Consider the following 27467-nt stretch of genomic DNA (forward strand, 5'->3'; position numbering starts at 1 on the left):
AAAATTCTAATAATAATATACACAATTCAATTACAAAAATTTTTATTTTCACAAGGATGGAATTGATAATCGCTTTTTGTTTTGTGAGATATCAGATAATCGAGAAATTATTATAATGTTTGGTGAAAGTTTGTTAACCTGAATACTTTAGGTTTCATTTAAAAGCGACATTTATTCCGACAGTTTCTGACAGTTATACGTTCTTCTTCGTTGCATGAACATCGTTTTTTATTGGTAATAAATATAATTTCTTAATAAAATATTTACATTAATTTAATATTTTTTAATAATATTAATATTAATAAGTAATATAAATAATTATATTTAATTTTTAAATGAAAGATAATATATTATTTTTTTAAATTAATATTATTAATTTATTTATTTTAATTCTTCAAATAAATTTTTAAATTTTAGAAAAAATATTGCAATATAAATTGCGATTTACTTATAACGAAGATAATTTTTTTTAACATATAAAATTTATTTATTTTTTAATCAATTTATTCACATCAATTGAAATTACTTATTAATATATATATATTATTTCATGATAAAACTTATTCTAAAATAATGACACTTTCTTTTGTTTTAATAATTCGTATTCTTACTATTCAATATATCGATTGATCATAATCAATATACATACGGATTGAAAAATAATTTAATATTTTTTATATTTTATATTTTATATTTTTTATGTTATATCATTTTGTTATTATTAATATTTAAATTTATTTTTACAATTAAAACCTAAATAATAAAGAATGTTTTGTAAATTTTTATGTAATCGAATCTTTTTTGAAATAAGTGGATTATTAATAGTCTATATTAGTATTTTATATTTATAAAAATTCAAAAAATATTTTTTATAAAATATTATTATTTTATGATAAATATTTTTAATTTTTTGTATGTTTTTTACCAGGGCAATTTTTTATATTTTTTGGTGATTTTTTTTACATTTGATAATTCAAAAAATATTAACTATGAATATTAATATGAATTATGAATATTAAATAATATTATTTTATTTACTATAATGCTATTATTGAATTTTTATATTTTCTTGATAATATTTTATTCATAAATTTATTTTGTAGATTAAAATACACAAAGATGACTCTTGAACCACCGAAATACGAATATTTGAACAAAGAAAATACAAAAAAAATGTTAAAAATATTTAAGGGTGAGAGAACAGGTTGGGTGCTTGTAGGTGCAAAAAAATGGTTTTTCCCTCATAAATATACAATAGAAGGTAAAGGATTTTATAATTTTAAGGCTAGACCAGATGATATTTGGGTTTTATCTTATCCTAGATCCGGTAAGTAATATGTTTTTAAAATGTTTTGTTATTAACGATAATGAAATTAATTTTTATTTTTAATTCAATTTTATTATATTAACAATTAATTTTAAGTTTTTTCGTTAAATTATAAAAGGATTTATTATTATTTATTTAAAAAATCAGCAACAACAAAGATTTAAAACTTTGAATAATACAGGTACAATCGATACAATTCGATTATTACGATTATCGACATTTTTTCATATATAAATATTAGCAAACAATAAAGTTAATTATTCGTTTTTAAATGATTTTAAAATTTTTTTTATTTTTTATTTTTTTTTTTTTTTTTTGTAGGTACAACATGGACTCAAGAATTAGTCTGGTTATTATCAAATAACTTAGATTTTAAAAGAGCAAGAACAGAACTCTTAACAGAACGATTTCCATTTCTTGAGTAAGTATAATTAAAATTATAAAATCAAATTAAATTAAATAAAAAATTTTAATTAAAGATACATAAAAAAATTAATTTTTATCAATGATAAATGATTTAAAAAATTTATTATAGATTATTAAAACAATAATTTAATAATGCATGTATATAATATAATATTTATAAATAAATCAATTATGTAATATTACGACTAATAATTATGTAAGAATATTATCCGTGAAAAATTATACAGCTTATTCGTTGATAATATATAATAATCTACAATTAAAATTGCATGCAAATAAAGACATATAATTATATTATTAGAAAAGGAAATAGAACGGAATAGAAAATTAATAATATTGTAAAGTATGTGAAACTATTTATTATATATTTAAATATTAATTTAAATATTTTCAATAATTAAAATCTAAAATCGTATAAATTACATATATAAAATGTTCGTTTACAGATTTAAAAAAAAATTCAAATTTTCGTCTAAAATTTAAAAAATAATTTTGAAATTAAAATAAAATAAAAATTAAAAATGAAAAATATATATTTTTGGCTATATTTTTAAATTGTTATATTCATATATTCATAATATTCATAAATAAAAATTGATAAAAATATCTCTAGATACGAACAAATCTCTCTATTCGAACGAATATATAAAATAATTAGGAATAATGAATGTTATATTTACTTAATGACAAATAGATATCAACTTATCTTATACAAAATATAGAAAAAAAAAATTAAATACTATAATTTAAAGATAACTGTATTTCCTGTTATTTAAGCTTATGCTGTACATTCATTTTTAATTGCCAATAATTAAAAAACAAAATCAAAAATATAATTTTTTCAATTTTGATTTTTTTTAATTTGATGTGAAAAACTTCTTATATTTTCAAATTTTCACCTAGTTGAACACTTTGTTTATTATATTGCAAAATACTTGCTTTATATAAAAGATCTATTATCATTATAAATATTATTTGTAGATTTAGTATGTTCAATCATCCTGAGGTAACACATGAATTTTTAGAACTAAATAAAGGAGATAAAAATAAAGAAGAATTATGTAAAAAAATTGCACAACCAGGATATGATATCTTAGAAAAAATACCTTCTAAGAGGTTCATAAAATCACATTTTCCATTTAGTTTATTACCCAACATTTTAGAAAGTGGTTGTAAGGTAGATTTATAATAAATTTATATTTATAAAAATGTTATATTATTATTTTTCATTATATAATTTTATTCAAAAATCACATTTTCTGATTTAAGATAATATATGTTGCAAGAAATCCAAAAGATGTTGCTGTTTCATGGTATTATTTAAACAAAGCAATTAAAACCCAAGGATATATAGGTGATTTTACAACATTTTGGTATTACTTCCAAAATAATCTTAGTGAGTTTTATTAAATAAGTTTTAAATTATTCATATTAAATATTAATAAAAAAAATAAAAAAAATTTTATAAAATATTAAATTTGTTTAGCACCATGGAGTCCCTATTGGGAACATTTAAAAGAAGCATGGACACATAGAAATCATCCAAATGTTTTATTCATGTTTTATGAAGAAATGCAATATGTAAGTTAAATATTTCAAAGCTTAATTTTTTAAATTTCTATCATTAATATATTTTTTATCCTTTTTTATAATAGGATTTTTCAAAAGCAATTAAAAAAATTGCTAAATTTCTTGAAAAAGATTACACTGAGGAGGAAATAAAAAAAGTAGAAAATTATTTAAATATTAAAAATTTTCGAAATAATCCAATGGTAAATTTATCAGAATTAAAAAAATGTGATATTATAACATCAGGAACATTTGTTAGAAAAGGCCAAAATAATGGATGGAAGGACATGTTCACTGAAGAACTTAATGCTAAAGCTAATAAATGGATAGAAGAAAATTTGAAAGGAAGTGATTTTAGTTTTCCTTATAATTAATATTTTATATTTTATTTTTGAAAATTTAATGAAATGTTTAAAAAATTATGTATTTTAATAATATTATATATTTATAATTTTAAATAATATTAACATATAAATAGATAAGTTTATTATAAATCTTATTTTATAAAATAAAACAATATATAAAAGATAAACAAATATTATTTGTAAAAATGATTTTATTAATGTAATTGAGATGATTAACTGCTTGTACATTTTACATTTATACGTACAATTACAGTAGTTCTAAATGCATGACGTAATTCCTTTTCTACATCAAATGCTAAGCACTTAATTTTATGAGATTTCATTTTTAATAAAGTTCTTACATATCTTTTTTTAGGGCAATCTAATGTTAAAAAGATATTAATATTATCGTCTCCAAACTCTAAATGATCAATTATTATTTTCACTTTGTATGGCATTTCACATGGAAGTATATCCAATAACTTAGCTCTAACTGTTTCTTCTATTATAGTTTTAGTTGATTGATCAGTATAAAATTCCTCCTTATACTTCCAATTTTTTACTTTAGCTATATCAAGCAGATAAGTCTAAAAATATTTAAACACATGAATACATATATACTTAATCATTAATAATTATATTATTATTATAATATATTTGTATATTACCCTTAAATCATCCACTCCATCTTCATTTAATGCAGATATCATAAAAATATCATCAAATTTTGGATAATTACTATTATTTGTTAACATTCTTGTAAGATCTAATAATATATTTTTTTTCTTTAATTTATCTACTTTATTAAATATCATCAATAATGGTATATCTTTTACTTTATTTTTTATATAATTAAGAACAAAATCCTCCAATTTATATCTAGTATATACATTAGTAACATCTTGTATTATTCCAATAACATCTGCATCAGTGATTGCATTTTTAATATCTTCATCAAATGTTTTTAATAATTTATAAGTTTTAATTTCTTTAGCCATTACTAATCCTGGAGTATCCATGAATATAATTTGTGTATTTCCCTCAGTATGTATTGCTTCTGCTTTATGTATTGTGGTATGTACTTTTGAAGATGTTGGACATATCTTCATCAAAAATATTTTCTTTTAAAAATTAAACTATTAAAATAATAAATAATTTAAATATAAATTAGAATACATACAGATCTATGTATAAGTTTATTCACTAATGTACTTTTTCCTGCATTTGGTAAACCTAGAATTGCAACTTTTAACAATTTTTTATTCTCATGATATAATTCTGATTTATGATTTAATTTTGAAATAATATTTTCTTGATTATTGGTATTCCAAATACAAGAGTAGAAAAAAAATCGTTTTAAAAAATATAATTCAGATTGAAATACGTATTGTTTAATCTTAAATATTATCATTTTAATAAAATTATAAATTTGTTAAAACTACATTATTTGTTAAAACTACAAAAAGACAAATAGGTTAGATCTTAATATGTATATAAATTAATTTATCAATATTATTTATAAATATATTTAAATATTATTTTTTCATGATAAAGTATGATATATAATAATTTAAGTATAATTCAGAAATAAGATATCAATTCAAAGACATATTTATAAATTAAACAGAGTTTACATATAACACACAGAGTTCATTTCAGCCATCTGATTTTAAAATCATATATATATATATATATATATATATATATATACATAATTTTAAATTTTTGATACATCATTTTTATTCTACAATATTTTATTCTAATGTCAAAAGTTTAACATTATAATAAATAAAAAGATATTAAAAATTTTTAAAAATTGATTTAAATATATATAATTTTTGTAATAAATAAATTAATTTAATAAACAAATCTTAATAAATAATGTAAATAAATATAAAATATATAAATATTTAAAGTGATAAAAAATATTTATTAGAATTAAACTTTAGATATTTGAATATAGTGCTTATATTTAAAATATTTAAAAAAAATTTTCATTTTTTTCAAATAATAAATGTATTGAATAAGATAAATGCATTATATATATTTTTTTAAATATATATAAACTTACGAAATAATTAAATATTATAAAAAAGAAATAAAATTAAAAAATAAGAAAATGATTTATAAATCTATAAAAAAAAATACAATTTATTTTCAAATATTTAATTTCATTTTGAAAAATCAATTTTGTCTATATTTTTATTTATATATTAAACATTTCATAAATACGTACACATATTTCATTAGTGTTAGTATACCTGATTTTAATTTGCAAAGATAAAAATTCAAGCTGAAGTTTAGTTGGGTTTGGTTGACGTATGTATTCGAATACATGTTATCATTTTAATTCGAATTTGTAATGTTTTTTAATGCAATTAAAATCATATAAAATAAAAATATATTTTTAGAAAAATTAACAAAATTTTTTTTATAAATAATGAATCTCAGAAATATTATGATGCGATACATTGATTTAAAATGTACAAGCAATGGAACTTGAATTAGAAACATTTGCAAGCTCATTGTGAATACATTTATGACACTGATAAAGGAAAGTTTTCTATAATTGATTTTAAAAAAAGTTTGTAGTAATGGATCTTTAAAACGATACGAATAGAGCATGCATTTCTGGATTAACAAACCGGCGGGCAGATATTACAGTTTTACTGGTCACCGATGCCCCGCCACACCTTTATCAAAAACACGCTTTAGTAAGAAAATTCAATAAATTTTTTAATTTTTCGATTTTTTAATTCATTTAACAATATTATATTATATTATATCATTTAATAATTTTTTTGAATATTGATTTAATATAGTGTTAGAATATTGATTTAAGATAGTTTTTTTAAATTTAAAACTTTAATATTCATCTAATTAAAAAAAGCAGAAAAATTTTATTTTTACATTCTTACATTTCATTCTTACATTTATTATTTTTATAGATCAATGTAGATATAATGCAGATATGAGACAAATGTTTACACCACTTCATCGATTTCAAAATCTGAATACTATGGGAAATATAGCTGGTCCTAGTAACATGAATAGTTGCAGAATGCTAAGAACAGCAATAAGAACAAATAATGAAAATCAAAACAATTTTCCAGTTGGTTCTACTCAACATTCTCAACTGAACAACATCTCCAAGTAATTAAAGAAAAAGGTCTACTAAGAGGAATCTGAGGAACATGTTCTTCTTATATACAGGGTGACTCACTTATACATGTCTATCATCAGAAAGTATTTATAAATGATTCGCCCTTCATAATAAATAGTTATAAGTAATATGAGTCTTTAAATTATTATAAGTAGAGTAACACTTAAAATATCAAACTTTTGTATGTTTATAGTAATGTAACAACTGCAGGAAATAATCAATTAATATTATCAAATACTACATCAAATGGAACAAATAGAAGTCTTTTAGATTTTTCGGAATTTAATGATGCAGAACTTGCAAGTTATAGATTACGATGTGGTGTTTGGATAACATTTGTACTTGCAGCAGGTTTTGTTGCTGCTGCAAAATTTTACTTTGGAGACAAGGTAAATTGAAATTGAAATATTTTTTATAAATAATTTTTAATTTTTTTTTTAATTAATATCGAATATTTTTTTCAAGGGTCAAGGTATAGAAATATTTATATTTTGGGGGTTATTGACATTATCATTATTTGCGTGTTTATACTCTATTTTATATTGTCGAAATCAACGTAACAGTCATGAAGAGCATCAAATTCAAGAAGAACACATCACGTCTACAACTACAATGCCCAATGAAAATATTAGACCTATTTCTATAATAAGACAGAATCCGCCACCACCTTACCATATTGCTATTCTGATTCCACCAAGTAATGCATCGGATGAAGCTCCACCACCGTCTTATGACAAAGTTATGCGATAAAATAATATAAAAATGTATAAAATTTTATCACTATTTTTTCATATACTACATTTTGTAAACATAAATTGATGCTCATAAAAAGTTCATCTCTAATTATATTAGTAAGTACTTTATTATTGAATTTTTAATTTGTATAAATAAAAAACTAAAAAGTTAATATTAATTTTTCTAGGCTAGATAAACTTTTACATCTGTGATACAAATATTAATATAACATCTTGATAATATCTGTAATTCAAATAAAATATAGAATTACTTGTAACATCCAGGGCATTATACAATATCTGAATTAAAAAATTAGTATGATGTCCATGATACTTTATGTCTAATGCAATATAATGTGTATTTCTTTTTTTTATAAATAAATGCTTATAAATGCTTTTATTTAAGCAAAAGATAGATATACAAAATGATTTATGATGAAAGAATACATTTCTTTGCTTATAAAAAACTTTTTCATAAAGAACATAAAGAAATCATTATATTATGATATAATTATAATTAACATAAAATTAATATTCGTTTATTTATAAAATGAAATTATTATACAATAAAATAAAATTTAAAATTATAGAAAAAATAAATATAAAATTATATTTAATGCAGATTGTCCACTTTTTCCACAATTTACTACATTTAAAATAAATTTATAATCTTTTAACACGAATTAAAATAATTAATAAAATATTGATTCTATTGTATAATGATTAATAAAAGTATAAATTAATTATAATGTACGTATTTTATAATATTTGATTATATATTTGTACATAATATAAGGTAAGTGTATACATATATATATATATATATATATATATATACACGTTAGTACGCGCACATACATATATATTTTTCTTGTCGATATTAAAACTGTTTATATATGTAAATGAAAGTTTACATAATAACTTTTTTTTGCATTTAAAATAAATTTATATAATACATTATTATATAGAATATTATATCTAATATTTATAATTAATTATAATTTTCAAGCTATAATCTTGCATATCAAAATATAGCTTGAATCAAGGAAAATATTATTAAATTTTTATTTTATTATTTTTTCAATTTGGTATATACCAAATTTGTTACAAATATCAAACTACATTATACTTATAGTTTTATGATGTAATAAATAAGAGGAGATGTTTATTTTGCTATGGTGAAGTGATTACATATTATTTTATTATTAAACTTATATATTAAAAGAAAAATATTTTAATCTTAAAATACAAATATTGAGGTTGTATAAATGCAATCAATATATAAATACATATAGAAATATTAAAATACATAAGAAACATTAAAGTTTCTAAATTTTAATATTTCAAAATCATTTTCTTTATATGATTTTTTTTGCTATATATACAAATAAACAAAATATTTTTATAAAAAATCATAGTATTAATAAACTAACTTATTAAATTTCTTAAATTGAAGTAAAAGGTAAAATTATATATATTTAAAAAGAAATTATATTAATTTTTTTTTTTTTAGTATTTTAATTATAAAATAAATTTACCTAATATATTAGATATATCTAATATATTTAATATATGATTGTTATTTTTAAAATTCTAGTAAATAAATATAGTTCATATTATGAGATTAAAAATCTAATAATTTAAATACATAATTATAATATATGAAACAAACAAAAAAGAATTCCATTTTCTAATTTTCAAAACATTAAAATAACTAAAAAAAAATTATCAGTGCACTTAAAATTTAATAAATTCATTTGTTATTCTTTTATTACTTTTATACTTTTATATAATTTTAAAGCATGATAAAATAAAAATATTACGAAAACAAATAATATTTGTATTTTAAATAATATATTATGCATAATAGTATGAATTATCATATCTTTCAAAATTTTTATTACTATTACACAGATTTACAGACTAATATATTACATTTCATTTATTTTTAATATTATAATATTATAATATATAATATAATAAATAATATTATAATATTATAATATTGTATTCAGTAATAAAAAATAAACAAGTAATATTTTTTTATTGAAAATATTAAATTGATGAAGGAAAAAGAATTATATTATTCATTAAATATATTTACTAATTTATCAATTTATGTATTTATGATTTGTATTTGTGAAGGCACTTACATAGTAACAAATATTTATATATTTATTAATGAAAGTTGAGAATTATAATATATTATTATAGTTTCCCATAATTAATATTTGCAAAATCAGTTCTATAATTCTGTGTAATAGACTCATAAGAAAGATTATATTTTTGAAAATGTCACTTACTAGTTACTAAAGTTAAAATAAATTATTATTGGAAGCAATTTAATAATAATAAATAAATTACTGAGATTTCTTTCTTTATACTAAGAAAATGATATTTCAAGGAAAAATAATATATAAATTTCAATATTAAAGTTATTAATAATAAGTTTGCTTAATCTTCATTGCGTTTAGACTCTTTGGATTTCAAATAACTTTACATCAGTATCATACCATATTGGTGGTTCAACATTTCTTAAATATATAACGCCCCACATATATGTTCTAAACCAAGCAGTTGTTCCTGCATTTGCTTGATATCTTCTAATAAGAATAGGATGTGGTACTGGTAACAAGCCAACTAATGTACCATGTTGTAAAAATTTCAAAATTTCACTTTCATCTGTAAGACCTCTGAAATATTTCATAAGATAAATGTACATATTTATAATTTATAATAAAAAAATTAAAAGGAAAAATAAATTATACTTACTTATCAATGCATATTTTTTCAACTTGAGGTACAAGAACTTGAAGTAATCGCATAATAGTTTGTAATGGAAGTTTAGTTTTCCATTGATATACCCATTCACTAGAAGGAACCCATTGATTTATATTGTTAGAAGAATTGTGTTCTGCCACTCTAATACCTCCTTTCTATTTAATTATTAAAATAAGATATAAATAGTTTATGAATATTAAATATATTTATTGATTATTTATACCATTATAATCTTACTGGTATAACAGTGTTTTTAGTAGAATTCATTAAATCTTCTGTAGAGCTTACATTGTTTTGATGATTAGACTTTCCTACATCAATATTTACTGAAGGACTTAATGGATGTGCAGATTCTTTTTCAGTCATTTTTTCAATACCTTTGAAATAATTAATCAAAAGATATTAATATCAAATAACGAATAATAAAATATCAGAAATTTACCTGGGGTTTCTAATAAAGTTGCTTTTAAAGTTCCAGGTTCTGCAGGTTGTGCAGGATGTGAACCTTCCATTGCTGTTTCATTAACATTTTCATTAGATGTACTAGCAGGTACATGACGACGTTGTCTTTTACTGAGAGACTTTGCAATTGTATTACAATCACTTGGTAAATTTGCTAATGCATGAAAAACTTGTCTTTTGCGTATTATAGTATAAACCAAGTTACTATTTCCATCAAATTGATACTAATAACATGCAAAATGAACTTTGTTAATTTTCATTCTATTTTAAATTTAAAAATCTTTTTCTATAAATTATTTTCTATAAATTACCTGAATGATATTGTTAAAAATTTCTAAAAGAAAAAATACTAAATGATGATTAGTAGGTGCTGAAAATAAAAACCATGGAGTGCTAAATGCTTCAAGCAAATGTAATAGCTTAGTACTAGCCACCATTGATAGTGTTTTAAGATATGGAGATACATTGACTAGAATTGTTAGTAAACAATCGAATAATGGCTGTAATCTTTGGTGTCCAGTTGTAATTATCTTGTGAAAAACAGTGACTAGCAAATCAGCATGAGTACCTATAAATAATTAAAAAAATATCACAATTGATAAATAGAATATATTAATATTATAATACCTGTAAAAACAGGAATATCCATAGGTACTGTAGCTGTATATGGTTTATTCAATCTAACGCCGAAATTACGTTCTCCACTTAATAAAAGTAAAATAAATACACCGATATGCATTAATCCAACACGAGCTGCAAAATTATATTTAATTATTATATGTAATAAAAGTATTTATTTAAATTTTATCAATTTTTTCAAGATTATAATTATTTAATTCATCATTTACATTGATCGGCACGCGAATCATTTAAATGATACAATATAGGTACTAATACTTCAAGAACATCTGAACTTTTTAGTACATAATATAAAAATTTCTTGTTATAGTCACACATTTTCCAAAAAAATACCAATAATTCTTGATGAAAATGTACTTTCTTAGTTGAATTTGGTAAATATGTCTGCATTAATGGATTATTTAATAATCTTGTAATACCTTTCAATACAAATTGAAAATCTGAAAATTTAAAAATAATAATTTATCTGATTATTTGTTCAAAAAACCTATAATTAAATATAAATTTTACCTTCATCTCGATGAATTCGACTTAAATAATTAATGAATAAATTATCTCCAATATTTCCTTCTTCTAATGAAGTACTACCACTAGTATCATGATCTAATGTTACTATAAGAATTTGTAATGCAACATCAACTAATGGTTCTAACGAATCAGTAAATAATAAATGATTGTATGGCACTCCAAGTCCAACAGGATCATATGCACATACTGTATTCAATAATGATGTAAACATAGGCAAAGCATGTCTGTATTAAAATATGAACATTTTAAACTAATTATTTTTATATTTTGTTACATATTAATAATAAATTTATATTAAAAAACATTTTAACTTACCTATTTTCAGAACTAGTTAAGTGTTGAATCCATTTGTTTGGAGTAACTGATAAATCCAGAGGAGGATTGTACATGGTTTCACTGAAGCAAGTTAGTAACAACTTTAGTAATTCTGTTCTATTTGAATCTAAAATTGGATATCTAGGAGGTGAATGGGCAAATCCTACACCAGCTTCCCAAATATATTCACAACTATCTATAGATTGTAATTCTTCTGCTTTATCCTAAAAAAATTCCAAAAATTTTATTTTAATAAATACTAATATAATATTTTAAAAATTATAATATAATTTATATATATATATTATAATTTTATATAAATATAAAAAAATACTTACAGGACCAGATTTTTTATTTGCAGCTACTGTAAAATCAGGACAAAATAAGAGATCCTAAAGTAGAAATATAAATATAATTATAAATATAAAAGAGAAATATAAATATAATTATAAATATAATAACTTCTAATATTTTTTATTATTTTCAAAAATATATCTTACACAGAGAGCATTAAGTAAAGAATGAGCTAAAGGTACACTTTCTTCATCTTCTTTACCAGGTAGACTAGACCAAAAGAATCCCTTCCAATCAGCATCCTCAAAAATATAAGGTAATAATCTTGTTAATAAACGACAACAGTTTAAAACAGTTTGTTGTTCTCTTTGTGTTCTACAACTGTTATCAACTGCTTTCACTAATTTCTCCACTGCTTTATAACATAATGTGGCTAAATTTGAAGGAGCTTCTTCTCTTAATATACGAATTTCAGGTGCAGGAATTAAAGTAAAAATATCTTGTACATTAGTCACATTTTCAGACCAAAATTGATCCCAGAAATTATCATCTGAAGCGTCGATCACCTACAATTACAAAAAAAAAATATTATATTTTGTAACCTATAGTGGCAAATTATAATTTATTAGCAATTTTCGTAAAATTAAAAAAAAATATAAAGTAAAATAATAATATTTTATAAAAAAAATATAGATATTATATATTTATTTAAATATCTTTTATTGATTTAAACAATGCAAAAATTATATATATTTGGAATTGATTTGAAATGTCAAACATATCATATGCTATTGAACAAAATAATAAATAACAATTTTCACCTGCGTTTTTGATGTCAATTGTACAACTGCTTTTCGAAAATTTAATTTTGTGTCAGCATTTCCCATGTTTTTCTATATTTTTAATAAATTTAAAGTAAATAGTTTAGTGATGAATCACAAAAATGTCTTATTTTTCTTTAAACTAAGACGATTACAATCGCCGCCATATTTATGCTTTAAAACAATGTTGCCAATATAAATTTTTTTTCTGAATTATAATTTTTTTCTTCTATAGTAATATATATATTATAAATAATATAGATAGATATATATTATTAAATTATAAATATATTATACAAATAAATAATACTTTTTCTTGTATAAAGATTTTATTAAATTTGAATACTTACAAATTACAAATTGTTTATATTTTAATGTTTTAAGATTTTAATAATCTTATCTTATAGATAAAAATTTAAATAAATTTTTATTTTGATATTTTAATATATTTTATAATTGTTCTTTGTTTCGTAATTGTAATTATCTTTGATTAAATGTTTTTATGTATTCTTTAATATTTTAGAAAAGAATAATATTTTTAAAAAAATGAAATAGTTACATCAATTATAATTTTCATTTATTTTCTATACTTTCCTTGAATCCATACTCTATACATTTTAAGTTGTTTTCCTCTATTAATTTGTAATCTCTTATCTATAAGATTTTGTTCTTCTATAAAACCACAACTTGTAAACAATATCCTAATTTCTTCTGTAAATAAATATTTCATTTATTTATTATTTTATTTATTACTTTTATATATTATTTATTAAATATCTAATTTAATATTAAATACCTTGTGTAAAGAAATACACTCTAGTTCCATCTCCTCGAACATAAAAATTGTTTGCAAGGCAACTACCTTTTTTAAATCTTAATTGAGCTAAATCATATCTTCCATAATCTCGAAATAAAACTAATCCACCTGATTTTAAATATTTATGAACTTGTTCTATGATATGTTTCATTCTGCAGAAATAAATTATAGTTTATATATATAATTATGTTAACATTTTTAATTATAAAGTTTTAACTATAAAAATATATATACTTGATATATTTACTTTTCAGGATTTATAGCTGAAAGAACAAATATCAATACAATAATATCTAAACTTTCTGGTTCAAAAGGAGTTTGCCATTCCTCTTGTGTTACATCAAGAATAAATGCTTTACATCTTTAAAATAAATATAAATAATGTCATCTAATATTGTTATAATATGTTATTTAAAATATAAGATTATACCTCGATGTATCATAAGCAGAATTCTGTTTCAATATATCTAATGCTTTTGCAGAAAAATCACAGCAATATACAAATAAGTTTGCATCTGTGTTATACAAAAGTATTGGAAATACTGTATTTCCTACTCCACAACCAATTTCCAAAATTTTATTTCCATTTTTATTAGGTAAATCAAGGATATTTTCATGAGTTTCTTGATTATTTTTTTTTATGTTTTCATTTTTAAATCTTAGAGGTTGTTTAATATTTTGTTTTACAATATCAGCAGCTAACTCAGGAAATTCTGTAAATAACCAATGTCTATCTTTGAAAAATCTGTAACATTAAAAATGAACATTTTTTTTCATAATTTAAAAAAATTATTAAAAATTATTATATTTATTTCAAAATTTAAAGAAATTATTAATAATTGATCTATATACTTATTTTCATGTATTCCATAAAACTTATCCCAGTATTTATAAGCCTCATGTTCATATTCCCAAATTTTTTCATCTGACATAGTTATGGTTGAATTTTCATTTACTTTTTGTTTTGCTAAATTTTGCTGTTCTTCATCCCATATAATATTATCCCTTTAAATAATAATTTAAGTAATAAAAATTATTTATAATAAATGAAAGTATATATATTTAAGTTTAATATATTAATTTTTTTTAATTATAATTAATTATATTAATTATGATTAATAATATTATGATTATGATTATAATTATGATTAATGATTATATTAATTATGATTAATTTTTATACAACAATTTGATTTAAAAATATTTTATAGGTTATAATTATAAAACTTTAATATTACAAATTATTAAATATTAAATAATAATATATAAATATATATATTAAATAATAATATACCATGCATTATGTTGAAATACATTGTTATTATTAGAAAGAATTCTGTTACCAAATTGTGGTCTTTTGTTATTTGACTCATTCTGTTGAAATTTCGATATATCTTCTTCCATCTTTGTATCATGCGTTTTCTATAATGTCTTATATATACATATGTTAAGTATATATATTAAAATAAACATAGTAAGTATATTTGTGTATAAATATAAGTTATTTCCTATTGAAAAATTTTATATCAAATGAAAAAATTGATAAAATATAATATAAAATAATATATTCAAAATAAGTTGTTAAATAACAATCCTTTATTATAATAGAATATTATATAAAATTATATGAAATAGAGTAATATATAATAAACTTTATAATAGAATGTCATTATTTTTATAATATTTTATTTTAACTATTTAAAAATATTTTTTTAAATTACAATAAATAATTTAAATTATATATATATATATATATATATATAAATATCGCATAATAGAATCCTTGCAGATCAATGACCTAAGAGACAGATATAGGTTGAGGGCATGTGGTATGCGGAAACAGGATGGGTGTGACGCAAAGGGTGCAAGTTAAGGGTGATATGTTGCATCATTAGATTGGTACCTCAAAGATGAACGAAATTATAAGCATTTATATTTTTCTCAAAATTAATATTATCTTGATAATATAATATTATTTATAAAAATTGTATACTGTATTAGTATATATTAGTTATTGAGTATTTTTAATATAAATATATAATATCAAATAATGATATACAAATATTAATTATTAATATTAAAATAATACGATTTTGTATAGAATTTAACATATTGAACACATCTTTCATTATTATTATTAATAAAAAATAATGTTATCTTATCTTAAATTAAAATTAAAGAAAAAGATAATTTATGAACTTTAGAAAAATATATTATTATTTTATTACTTTATATATTATAAAGATATCTTATTTAATATGTTATAATAAATTATATAATAATTTATATAATTTATTATATAAATATTTATAATAATTATAATAACATATTCCAATAATTTTATTGTATATTAAAATAAATTTTAATTGAAATATGTAAAATTATTAAAAATTATCGATTAAATTCTTTAAAAAATACTATGGCACTACTATGGCACTACTACTATGGCACTAAATAATATTACTAAATATTAGAAGATTCTTCCGCTATTGCATGGTGTTTCATAGTTCGTCGTGGGTGGCTACCGTGATATACTAATCCCAGCAAGTCCCTAGGGGTGAGATCGATACATCCATTTCTCTTTTACTTATGTTTTCACGGAGGTTAGTATTCATCGATTTCGGGCACCTGGAAGAAAATTTAAGAAAAGTGAAATTAAAAATTTTTTATAATAGATTTTTTTATATCAAATATTAAAAAATAAACGTATAAGACAATGAATATATTTATATTATTAACACAAAGATAACAAAATATATTTATATTATATATTTATATTATTAATACAAAGATAAAAATTTTAATATTTATAAAAAATATTTTCAATTATTATGTTTAAAATATATAAAATAAAAAAATAATATAATATATTTTGTATATTGCAATAATCATAAATATTTAACTAAATATATTATTATTACTATTACTATTATAGTAATTAAAAGAAAATAAAATATAATTAAAAATAATTTTCGAAAGATTATTATAAAGTATAAGAATATTATTATTTGAATATTATTATTATATATTTTTTTAATAATAAAATTCCAGAAAATGAAAAGAAAAAAATGTTATGTTGATAAAAGTATGAATAAAAAATATAACAAGGAGATTAAAAAGATAAGCAAAGAAGAAATACAGAAAATTAAAAAAAAGCAAATAAAAACAATAAAATAATTTCTATATAGATTTCTTGAAGATGAAGATTCAAAGATTATTATATATAAAAAATTATATAAAGATTGTTTCATATTTTATATAAAAATTATTAAAATTTTATGATATATATTAAAATCATCATTCACAAAAATTTTTTTAACTTTTCTATATATATACTTAAATACATAAGTCAATTTTAATTTTCCGTTATTATATTATTAAAATTCAAAAAGAGAGAAGAGAAAAAAGAAATTAAGTGATAAAAGATATAAGCATCTAATAAATTTAATTACCAATTACATTCAAATATATATATATGCATATGTATATATGTATATATGTATATACATCTGTCTAAATAGAAAAGAATATAGAAAAAAAGAGATACGAGAAAGAAAAAGAAGACGACAAAAAAGATAAAAATGGAGATAGGGCAGGGAGAGATGCAGAGATTGGACAAAGAAGCAGGAAAAAGAGGGAGAGAAAGGAAGATAGAAAATATGAGAGGGAAAGAAAGAAGAGTGAGTAGAGAACTCTGCGCGCCGCAGCGCTACGGGGTGGTTGCCCTCGTCTGCGCTTTGTGGGAAATGCCCGCTCAATAACGCGTAGGACCTCGTCTGCCCCTTCTCACCCTCGGAGACATCACAGCAAGGGCCACTGCCCCAAAAGGCATGGCCATCCGTTAAACAACCCTTATCCTATCTCTTTCTCCTATTCATAAAATATTTTTTGAATCTTCCTTGTTCTTGTTCTATTCTTTTTTTTCTTCTTTTGAGCATCTCATATATTAAAAATGACCTTTATCCTTACATACTATCGTCGAGAAAAAAAAAAGAATTAATAAACATTACTGCATCAAATTGTAGATGAAATGTATACATTATATTTGTTTCTTTAAATTAACCATTATATAAAATATAAAATGATCATTAATATAAAATGAAACTTATGAAAAAAAAAGAGAATAAAATCTAAGGAATGAAAATTTTATTTTAAAGAATTAAAATTATAGATAATGGCATTCAAAAATTAATATTATATATAATATTATATTACAAATATAATACTAATATATATTATAATATGTTCATTCTTTATTAATAAATAAATACTATTTTTTTCATACATAATTTAAAAATTTTTTTTAATGTTTGTTTGTCTCGCCATAAATAATAAACTTAAAGTAATAAATAAAATTATTTAAAATTTAAATTGGTAATTCAATGATAAATAAAAATCAATTAATATGAAATACTAAAGAAATACAGAAAGAATATAGAAAGATGATTCTTTTTATTATGTTATTTTTTTTAAATTTATTTTAGAATGATTTTTTATGTACATTGATAAATAGAACAGATGTAAAGATATTTAATTAAGATAATTGCATCTTTGCATTTTAGCTTTTTGAGAGAAAGTGATCGATATCTGTCCAGTATTCCGAGTTATTTCACCCTCGTTCTAGGCATGGTGGAACCCCCAAAGATCGTTCGGGCAATGACCTCGAGATTATATATTCTGCTACTATAGGGTGATGCAGGGTTATTTTCCCTGAATTTGTCCACGGCCTATATTTTTTTATCAAATTATATTATATTAAAAAAATTGAAATATTTGTTAAAAATGAAAAAAATAATAAAATAAAATTGATCATAAAATAAAAAATATACATTAATAAAAACAAAAAGAAATTAAACAATTTCTTTTTGGGGTTATTTGAAGATAAATATTGATATTATTTTTAAGAAATAAAAAATATTAAATTTAAACAATTCATTCCAATATTAATTTTTGCGTTTTACGAAAAATATAAAAAAAGACCATATCATTTATCAAATTGATTCTTTTTATAAAAGATAGACATGAGTAATAATTTCATATCAAAGAAAACAAATTAGTATCAGTTATAGTTTTCGTGGCAGATTTATAAACCATGTTTGCTATATCCACCATCTACCGGATCAATAAATACTCTTCTTGTTTCATAGGAACTGTTTCCTTCTGTCCAAACTCTATTGTGATAATATCTGACATTTCGTTACAACAATGTATCATTGTATTAATGCATTCTAATAAAATACAATATGACATTCTAAATATAAGATAATAGTGTATCTTTTTTTCACAAGAATTAATAAATGCAATAAATTTATCATTTTAAACATTTATAAAGTGAAAATAATAGAAATAAATTTAAATAAATTTATATATTAAATGGAATTTACAAATGAATTTAAAAATGATGAAAATTTAAGATCTTAAATAGTAAATTATATTTTGCATATTTCGTAATTCGTATTTAACAAATTTAAATCTAATAATAAGTGCATTTTTAAAACGAAAACAAATTTTAATTTGTTATATAAGAATTTTTAATTTTCATTTTTTCATTATGGTCTATTTTATTTTCAAATTATTCGAATAATCAACTTATATAGAAATTAAAAAGTGATATTTCTCATTTTTCTTATTTCTTTTAATGATATCGATTGTATTTATATCTGAAAGAAATTTATTTCTCATATTAAAGAGATAATAGAAATAAATAATTAGATTAATAAGAGATTCAATATGTTCATTACATATCACTTTATGAATAAGAATTTTTGAGATATATTAGAAAAAAGTCCAGAGAAAACAAAAACTGTCTATACTTTGGTCGGAATAAGTCGGATTTTACAGCATGCGTGCAAATAGATGCGTAGATACCGACTGCTCGTATCTATTTATAACGGCGACGGATCGCGAGGCAATTGACCGCGTGGCCTTGACTTCCTGTTGACCCAAGTGCCCCTAGGGAATTTTAGCGTACATCGTGGAATTTCTTACCACAATATTCGAGCATCTCTAACCATCTCTTTCAATATTATGTCCCATATATAGTATTTACAAAGATATGTATATTAAATAAATATATAATATTATGTAAAATTATTAACTAATATTTGAATGTATCTTATAAATTACTTAAAAAAAAGAAAATTAAAAGTAATCTATCTAGTTTTATCTATCATTTAGTAATCAATAAATGATATTGATGACTGAACGAATGCAATATCTGTATAGAAACGAAAACTTTATTCCGATATTTATATGGTCTTTAATAAGTATTATTTTCAGTTTTTGAAATATAGTCAATAATATAATAAATATAATAGAACATGTTTGTAGCATTATATAGCATAGCATCTATAATGAATTAAAGAATTAATATTAACATGAAAAATATAAATTCTGTCCAAAAAACGATTCTATAAGAAATTTTCTCTAAAATATCTTTAATATATTTATCTTGCAGATTCAAAATAATCATAGAGAATGTAAATGAAAGTGTTTATAAGATTCTTTCTTTCTATACCAAAATCGAATATATCGATTCTCTGCGAATAACTTTGTTTAGCTTACTCAAGTCTAAGTGCTTTTTTTCTGCAATCGGTAGGAAACCTGTTCGTACGAGCAACGGAATGTCTGAGTGGCTGCCGTCCTCTCATCTCCGTGCAATTCCACACGTAGTAGACGAGTCGACCAAGTAAGATCGTTCATTCTGCAAAGAACATTTTTATTTTAATTTCCTACTTCATTGGAAAATCCATCATAGTATAATTACTAAAATAAAAAATAGAAAATAATCAGATGACAGAAAGATAAAAAGAAGTAGTTATATTGAAAATAAAATTAATAAAACTAACTAACTAATAGAGTTTTGAAAACCATTTAAATCATCATATTATAAATATTCATTAGATGTTACGTATCAATGTATGTAAGATTAGAAAGAACATTGAAAAAAGAGAAAGGAGAGGAGAGGAGAGGAGAGAAGAAGAAGAGAGAGAGAGAGAGAGAGAGAGAGAGAGAGAGAGAGAGAGAGAGAGAGAGAGAGAGAGAGAGAGAGAGAGAGAGAGAACTCGTAGGAGGTTGTAGAGGATGTCGAGAAATGAAGGCCAACGGCCTTGACCTTGTCCGTGATTTCATCGTGAATGAGAGGGAAAGAGAAGAAGAGATACAAGAAAAGACATCGGTCAAAACAAAGTGGCCTGCTTTCTTGTTCATCAAAGAAACGATAGTCAACAGGCAGGAAAGCAAATCCAGGTAAACGGCCATTGATGTTAATGACTAAGATCCCCTTGGCCTTTTCTAACTACATTATGAAACTTACTTTTTCAATTTTAAAGTAAAAAAATTATGTATATAATGACCGACTTATCAATTCGAATTTGTTTGGATAATGACAAAAATTATTAACTAGAAATTATGTTGTTATGAATGATCGATGTGTCATTTATGAAAATAAAGGAAATCATGTAAGTATATTCTTATCTAAGGATAATCTTAAGAAAATATAAAATTTATTAAATGATAATAATGTAAAATTGTTTTTTTGTTAATCTATGTTCTTTCTTAAATGATTCACAATTTATGAATGTATATTATTAATTTTTTATGTATATTTTTGACATGATTTATATCTACTAGAAAAATAATAATAAAATAACAAAATAATTAAGAAATAGATTCTAAAATTATTCTATTAAAATGATTAATTATTTGTGATATATTGAAAAATATGCAAATACAAATTACATTTATTTTTGCAGTTTTTTTTAACTTTTTCGTAAAATAAAAGTATATTGAGACATATATATATATTCGATATAAAATCATTGTTATTAAATAAAATAATAATATTTTATTAATACAAATTTTGTAATTTTAGATACATACTAATATAAGTTCAATAATAACATTATAGATATAACATTATGTTCGATATTTTTTAAATTTTTTCTTATACAATGAATTTAAAAAAAATTGTATGTCATTCTATAAACATCTATTCAATTTCCAATAATACAATTAATTGCTATGTAGCATAATTGTTGTGTATATATTAAAATAAATGTACAAAATAATTAAATCAAAAGTTTGTTTCAAGAGAATTATTTTCCTTATACTATTGATCAACAATTTACGCTTACAAATATAAAGAATATCTTTTTTGCTTAATACACAAAAATGACCAATAGGCAGAACTAGAAGTAGAATTTAGTTACAAGTTAAGAAGTTATAAGTAAAGAATGCGAAGGAAAGATCAATTAAAAGCGGAATATTATTTTCGCAAACTTAATCAAAGATTATATATTTGTCTAATAGTATTTTAATGAATGAGAAATATTGATGATTGCAAAGAAAATTATCGAGATTCGCCGTTCAAAAAAACGACGGGAAAATTTTGTCTTCTGACCTCGAGGGAGTAGAAGAAATGAGTGAGGTCGTTCTACGATCGATAACGCGAGTCTCTCGCGAAAAGGTGCGAAAGAAATTTGTCGAGCACAACGAAAGGGCTGAAAGAATCGATCTCATCTTATGAAAAGAAAAAAATTTTGATTTTGATATCTATTGATTTTTTTTCTTTAATAAATGCTTGACAAATAAAAAAAGAAAAGTTGGCAGTATTCTTAAATAGATTTCTATATAAGAAAACATACGTTTATTATTGTATCGCAAAGGGTTGTGTATACGGGGGTGACTATACCCGCCACTGTCTGTCGTTAGTTTTCTCTCTTCTCTTTTTTCATTCTCTTCTCTCGTATCGTCCTTTATTTTCGATCTTTGTCTTTCGCGGGCACTGTTACCAGCGATCTCCGTCGTGTTTGCCACTCGTTCATTCGCATGCCTGCCAACTACGCCACACCGAAACTCATCGAAGAAAGCGTAGTGATCATAGGTCCTCTCTTTTCTACGTCATTCGTTAGGGAGTAGATTCTATCTTTGTTAGACAAACTATAAAGACGTTAGTTATCTCTTTGTTGCACTCGACAAACTCGTAAGATATCGCTTGTATCTCGTGATACGTGAGTGTGTGTTGAGTGGCGGTCGTGCAGACAGGTGCGGCCGCCGGAGCCCCATCGTTGGTGGTGGCGCACATTGCGCCTCCAAGCGGCGATTCTCCTTAGTTTCGGGCAAGATGGGCGAACCTCGCCGGGCAGTAGCTTAGACTCTACCTACAAGACAACACATACACTAAATGTTTCCTAACCACAAGTAACAATTAATTGTACATTTATTTTATTTAAGGGAACATAAACTCTATTTTTGTAACATGCTGTATTAGTAGTGCTTTGTGGAATTTGTACGTAAAGAAAGGTGCGAAGCCACGCGCGATATAACGGACGAGAAGACGACGAAAGTAGGAAAAGATAGGAAGGTTTCTTGATAACTGGAAGACCTAAATACGAAAGAAGAAAAACGGAGACGAAAAAAGATAAAGAAATAGTGAATGAACAGAAAAAAGATAAAAATCAAGAAGACAGTAACTGAAACGACGAGGACAACGAGAGGGGACAATCCCGACGAAGACGGCAACGAGGTGGATAAGGACGATCGTACCGCAACAGTGGCCGCCACTGAGGCTGAAAACGACAGCGAAGTAGGTGATAATCTCGCGTAGTCTCTCCGCTCGTTGACTTAGTTCGATTAGCTAGCTGATTTTCTTGGTGTGGTGCGTGTTTTAATAACGAATTACAACGTGGAGAAAAGTGTTCGATTGATAGCAGTAGTGAAGTGTATAACCGACACACCCTCTTGACACTCAACATCTATTTCATACCGTCATCGGTTCAACTCTTTACCCTCTTCTTTCCTTATCTTTCTTATTCTTTCTCATTCTATCCTTTATTACATTTACGTACCGCGTGTACATTTAATCACTGTAGAAAGCCATACATACTACATCTATCTTTTTCTTTTTCTTTGCTTTTTCTTCGTCATAACCCTCAATTCGTTTTCTCTTTCTTCTCTCTTTCTTTCTCTTTTACTCTCGTTCTCTTGATTGTCTTACTGTCTTCTTCTCTTTCTTTCGAGCGAAGTGATTTATCGTTTTGCTTGTCGCATCGGACTTCGTTTGTGTTAAAACATACCGACTAACTATATCCTTTTACATCCATAACCATACATACTGTACTTCGTTCTTACCCCCTCCCAACAAACACCCTCGTTTTACGAAGCGTTTCACCCACACCTATTTATCCTCTCTCTTTCTTTTTCTGCCTCCGCTCCACCCCGGTTTATCGGCCGATCGGAGTGCAAATTCGTTCGTGACCGTGCTGTGTGGGTTTTGCATCTACCAGTGTCGAAAGATACGAAAACGGGGGTGACGCCGTACTTTTGGCAACATCAGACCAGCAACGTACAAATACGAATAAAAGAAGAAACACACATTACCGTAGTAATAGGACGGTACGGTATCGTTTCGAGCAGGCGCCACAAGCGATAACACCACTAACATGTCCGTGAGAATGGAAAATGTAGCCGCGCCGAGGAAGCTCAACTATAAAATGATAGTAAGTAAAGAAAACACAATATTTCTTGTTATTATATTTCATATTTTGTTCTTTCATTAATCATGCCGGTCATTTTCTATATCGAACCCGCCATACTCGTTCTTAAGCTGCGTGCATATTTACATGTGTATACACACTCTTGGAAAACGTAGCATTACCATGGGGACGGCTGATAGCCACGAACCTTGCGGAACCGGCGTAGTTTGACAGTTTGCCGCGGGGCGTCTGCTGCCCCACCCAATCTCTTCTTTCTCTCCCCCACCTTAACCTCTCGTCCATCTTCACATATTCTTTCTTTCTTCTTTCGTTTCTTTTAGTCTATCGTGTTATATTTTGGAAAGAATTTGTTTGAAATTATTGTTGAAATTATTTAAAATATATGTATTTAATTTTTTAATTTTCATTACTTTTGATTATTAATTATAATTTTGTTAATAGAATTAAGCGTTTAAGTAAATTATGAATGACAAACTTAATAGATCGAAATATATAATGAAATATATTATTGAAATATATATTTTTATTAAATTAATTTAACATTAACAAAATTTTAATATTAAAATTTTTATTTTTAAAATATTTCTTTTTTATGATAATATTTTTATGATAAAGACATTAAAAATGATTGATTCAATTAATTTATATATAAAGAACGAAATATCGAAAATCACATAATATAACATATAATTTGTTAAATTATATATTATAATATATGATATATTATGAATATTATTATTAACTAATTACAATTTTTTAAAAAATATAATTATAATATATATTTATAAATATATCTAAAAAATATTATTAAAAGTTTTTTTTATATAAAAAATATATTTTATTAAACTACTTTAATTATTTTTAATTTTTATTTTGAATAAAATAATAATTTATTACTTTTATAATTTTTTTGCTAAAATTTCAAAATTTAAAATTTTAAAATATTAAAAATTTTCATATTTGAATCATGTGTAACAGGTTTTTATTCTTATGCATACGTTCCTGGCATTCTGCGCAGACTCTTGTCGTCTCTTCCTGTTCTCTGCCTACTTTCAATAGCTACGCTTTCCGTGGAATAATTATATATTTTTATTGGATATAAATTTATATATTTCTTATTTCGATATACAATAAATTCGATGTAAAAGATACTAATGATAAAAAAATAGTAATTAAAAATAAGAATCCACTAAGTAATAAAAAAATCATAATTATAAATAAATTATATATTATCGAATCATTTTTATTTAATCGATAATTTTGTGAAAATAGTAAAAATAAAATTTTTTTTTATTAAAAAAAATTTTTATATTTTTCAGTTTTATTAATGAATATTTCTCATTTCATAATCAAAATTTTTATAAATATCAATTATGAATTTAGATTAAATGAGAATAATAGTTTTATTTATTTAATATAATTCTAAAATATTTTTATCAATATTTAAAAAAATCTTATTTGCTTATATGATATTTAGATGGTTGTGAAAGCGACGTGGAGCACACACACTATCCGGAAGCATTCTTAATCTGCACATTGAAATTCGACCTAACGCTCGCCAGTGTAGCCAACTTTGTCGTATGCTTTTAGTCAGACAATATCATTTTCATATAATTTTTAATGATGCTAAACTATCTTCATAATCATTCATCTTTTGGAATAAGAATCAAAAATTTTATATTTGTTGATATTGATATATAAATTTTTATTGGAAATTTATAATAATATAATTAAATAATGTCAAATATAATTACAAAATATTATTAACGATATTGATAATTTAACATTTTACATTCTTTACTACAAATTTACTATCAATTAATATAAAAATTATTGCGAATGTATTTAAGTAATTTAACATAAACAGCTGTTCTTTCAGTCTTGCCAAATGGCAAATTGATTGATACTTGAATATTGCAAATAAAGAATATAACAAAATATGCAATTTATATAAAAATCATTTTTTAAAACAATTTTATTTACAAATATTTGATTAGATTAGATAGTAAATCTTCGAAAATTAAAAAAGAAAAAATAATTTTTTAATATTAAATTTAATTAAATTTGAGATTGAAAAATATTTTAAATATATAACTCAAAATCGATTAATTTATGAAAAACCATTTGTGAATAACCATAGTTCGTTATACATGTATTTTGAATAATAAATAAATCTTTTTATATATATAAAAATAACTCATTTATTAAATTTAATGATTAAAAAATATTTATTGATATATATTTATTTATATTTATTGATATAAAATATTTATTTTTAATTAATTTCATTACAATAAATTTTTTTTTACTTTTTTTATTGATTTAAAAATTTCAAGATTTCATATATTTTTAATAAATTTCTAATAAAATTATAAAAATATCAATTAGCTTAAAAATCTTTAATTTTAATGATAAAAAATATTCAATTTTCCTACATTTCATTCACTATTTTAAACCAAAAAATTTTTTCTAATATATTAATGATTGGTAAATCGCAATTGTGATCTTATCCAAACATTTCTAATTAAAATTATCTAAAACGTATGCAGAATCTTACGAAAGGAAAGTTAGTGATGTAATAAACTTCATTCGTTCCGCAAAAAAAAAATTTTTTTTAATTTTTCTGTTTATGTATGTAGAAATAATGATCCACAGAGTTGTTATATTCTCTTAAAATTGTTAAATTAATGTATTGTTTTGTAATGTTAATAATATTTTATTCAAGAATTACTTTTTGATCATAAAATCCTA

General features: G+C 22.3%; 6 protein-coding genes and 1 long non-coding RNA gene across 22 annotated transcripts in view; 3 read left to right on the forward strand and 4 right to left on the reverse strand.

Moving 5' to 3' along the window:
* Window positions 1-74: 74 nt before the first annotated feature.
* Window positions 75-3858, forward strand: LOC107998241 (sulfotransferase 1E1-like). The gene is made up of 7 exons (XM_017057429.3): window positions 75-234; window positions 1104-1327; window positions 1649-1748; window positions 2735-2930; window positions 3023-3149; window positions 3240-3334; window positions 3409-3858. Exons 2-7 carry the CDS (start codon window positions 1120-1122, stop codon window positions 3694-3696), a joined length of 1014 nt encoding a protein of 337 aa, XP_016912918.1. The 5' UTR covers window positions 75-234; window positions 1104-1119; the 3' UTR covers window positions 3697-3858.
* A 2-nt stretch (window positions 3859-3860) lies between these two features.
* LOC107998242 (GTPase Era, mitochondrial) lies at window positions 3861-5077 on the reverse strand. Its single transcript, XM_017057430.3, has 3 exons — window positions 4847-5077; window positions 4335-4769; window positions 3861-4253 (listed from the first exon to the last, which is right to left on the reverse strand). Exons 1-3 carry the CDS (start codon window positions 5075-5077, stop codon window positions 3900-3902), a joined length of 1020 nt encoding a protein of 339 aa, XP_016912919.1. The 3' UTR covers window positions 3861-3899.
* A 1161-nt stretch (window positions 5078-6238) lies between these two features.
* LOC107998243 (uncharacterized) lies at window positions 6239-8184 on the forward strand. Its single transcript, XM_028666885.2, has 5 exons — window positions 6239-6380; window positions 6615-6819; window positions 7023-7218; window positions 7295-7680; window positions 7752-8184. The coding sequence occupies exons 1-4, from the start codon at window positions 6290-6292 to the stop codon at window positions 7577-7579; spliced, it is 777 nt and encodes a 258-aa protein (XP_028522686.1). The 5' UTR covers window positions 6239-6289; the 3' UTR covers window positions 7580-7680; window positions 7752-8184.
* A 1748-nt stretch (window positions 8185-9932) lies between these two features.
* LOC107998060 (protein HID1) lies at window positions 9933-13632 on the reverse strand. 2 transcript variants are annotated; one of them, XM_062072648.1, is made up of 12 exons: window positions 13404-13632; window positions 12789-13148; window positions 12627-12680; window positions 12289-12512; window positions 11956-12197; window positions 11655-11885; window positions 11434-11559; window positions 11118-11374; window positions 10787-11030; window positions 10633-10721; window positions 10336-10499; window positions 9933-10256 (listed from the first exon to the last, which is right to left on the reverse strand). In XM_062072648.1, the coding sequence occupies exons 1-12, from the start codon at window positions 13467-13469 to the stop codon at window positions 10034-10036; spliced, it is 2280 nt and encodes a 759-aa protein (XP_061928632.1). In that variant the 5' UTR covers window positions 13470-13632; the 3' UTR covers window positions 9933-10033. The 2 variants fall into 2 exon arrangements, with proteins under 2 accessions (XP_061928632.1, XP_016912564.3); XM_017057075.3 differs by having other exon boundaries at window positions 10582-10721.
* Window positions 13633-13713: 81 nt separating this feature from the next.
* Window positions 13714-15684, reverse strand: LOC107998109 (tRNA N(3)-methylcytidine methyltransferase METTL2). 3 transcript variants are annotated; one of them, XM_062072657.1, is made up of 6 exons: window positions 15564-15684; window positions 15073-15225; window positions 14651-14965; window positions 14468-14581; window positions 14200-14372; window positions 13714-14114 (listed from the first exon to the last, which is right to left on the reverse strand). In XM_062072657.1, exons 2-6 carry the CDS (start codon window positions 15150-15152, stop codon window positions 13981-13983), a joined length of 816 nt encoding a protein of 271 aa, XP_061928641.1. In that variant the 5' UTR covers window positions 15153-15225; window positions 15564-15684; the 3' UTR covers window positions 13714-13980. The 3 variants fall into 3 exon arrangements, with proteins under 3 accessions (XP_061928641.1, XP_061928639.1, XP_061928640.1); XM_062072655.1 differs by having other exon boundaries at window positions 15515-15665; XM_062072656.1 differs by lacking the exon at window positions 14468-14581 and having other exon boundaries at window positions 15515-15665.
* A 726-nt stretch (window positions 15685-16410) lies between these two features.
* Window positions 16411-23000, reverse strand: LOC107998110 (uncharacterized). Its single transcript, XR_001766125.3, has 3 exons — window positions 22866-23000; window positions 20785-20923; window positions 16411-16848 (listed from the first exon to the last, which is right to left on the reverse strand). It is a non-coding gene; the product is annotated as an uncharacterized LOC107998110 (long non-coding RNA).
* LOC107998108 (protein alan shepard) overlaps window positions 22044-27467 on the forward strand; it is a 35600-nt gene continuing 30176 nt past the window's right edge. For 10 of the 13 annotated variants that reach the window (XM_062072668.1, XM_062072670.1, XM_062072669.1 and 7 more), the window contains exon 1: window positions 22044-23806. In XM_062072668.1, the coding sequence (XP_061928652.1) occupies window positions 23657-23806 (150 nt within the window). In that variant the 5' untranslated portion in view covers window positions 22044-23656. Of the gene's footprint in view, window positions 24720-27467 lie in introns of all 13 variants that reach the window. The other 3 variants (XM_062072676.1, XM_062072678.1, XM_062072679.1) reach the window with 1 other exon arrangement.

Source organism: Apis cerana, linkage group LG3 (genome assembly GCF_029169275.1).
Source record: "Apis cerana isolate GH-2021 linkage group LG3, AcerK_1.0, whole genome shotgun sequence".
Classification (NCBI taxonomy): domain Eukaryota; kingdom Metazoa; phylum Arthropoda; class Insecta; order Hymenoptera; family Apidae; genus Apis; species Apis cerana.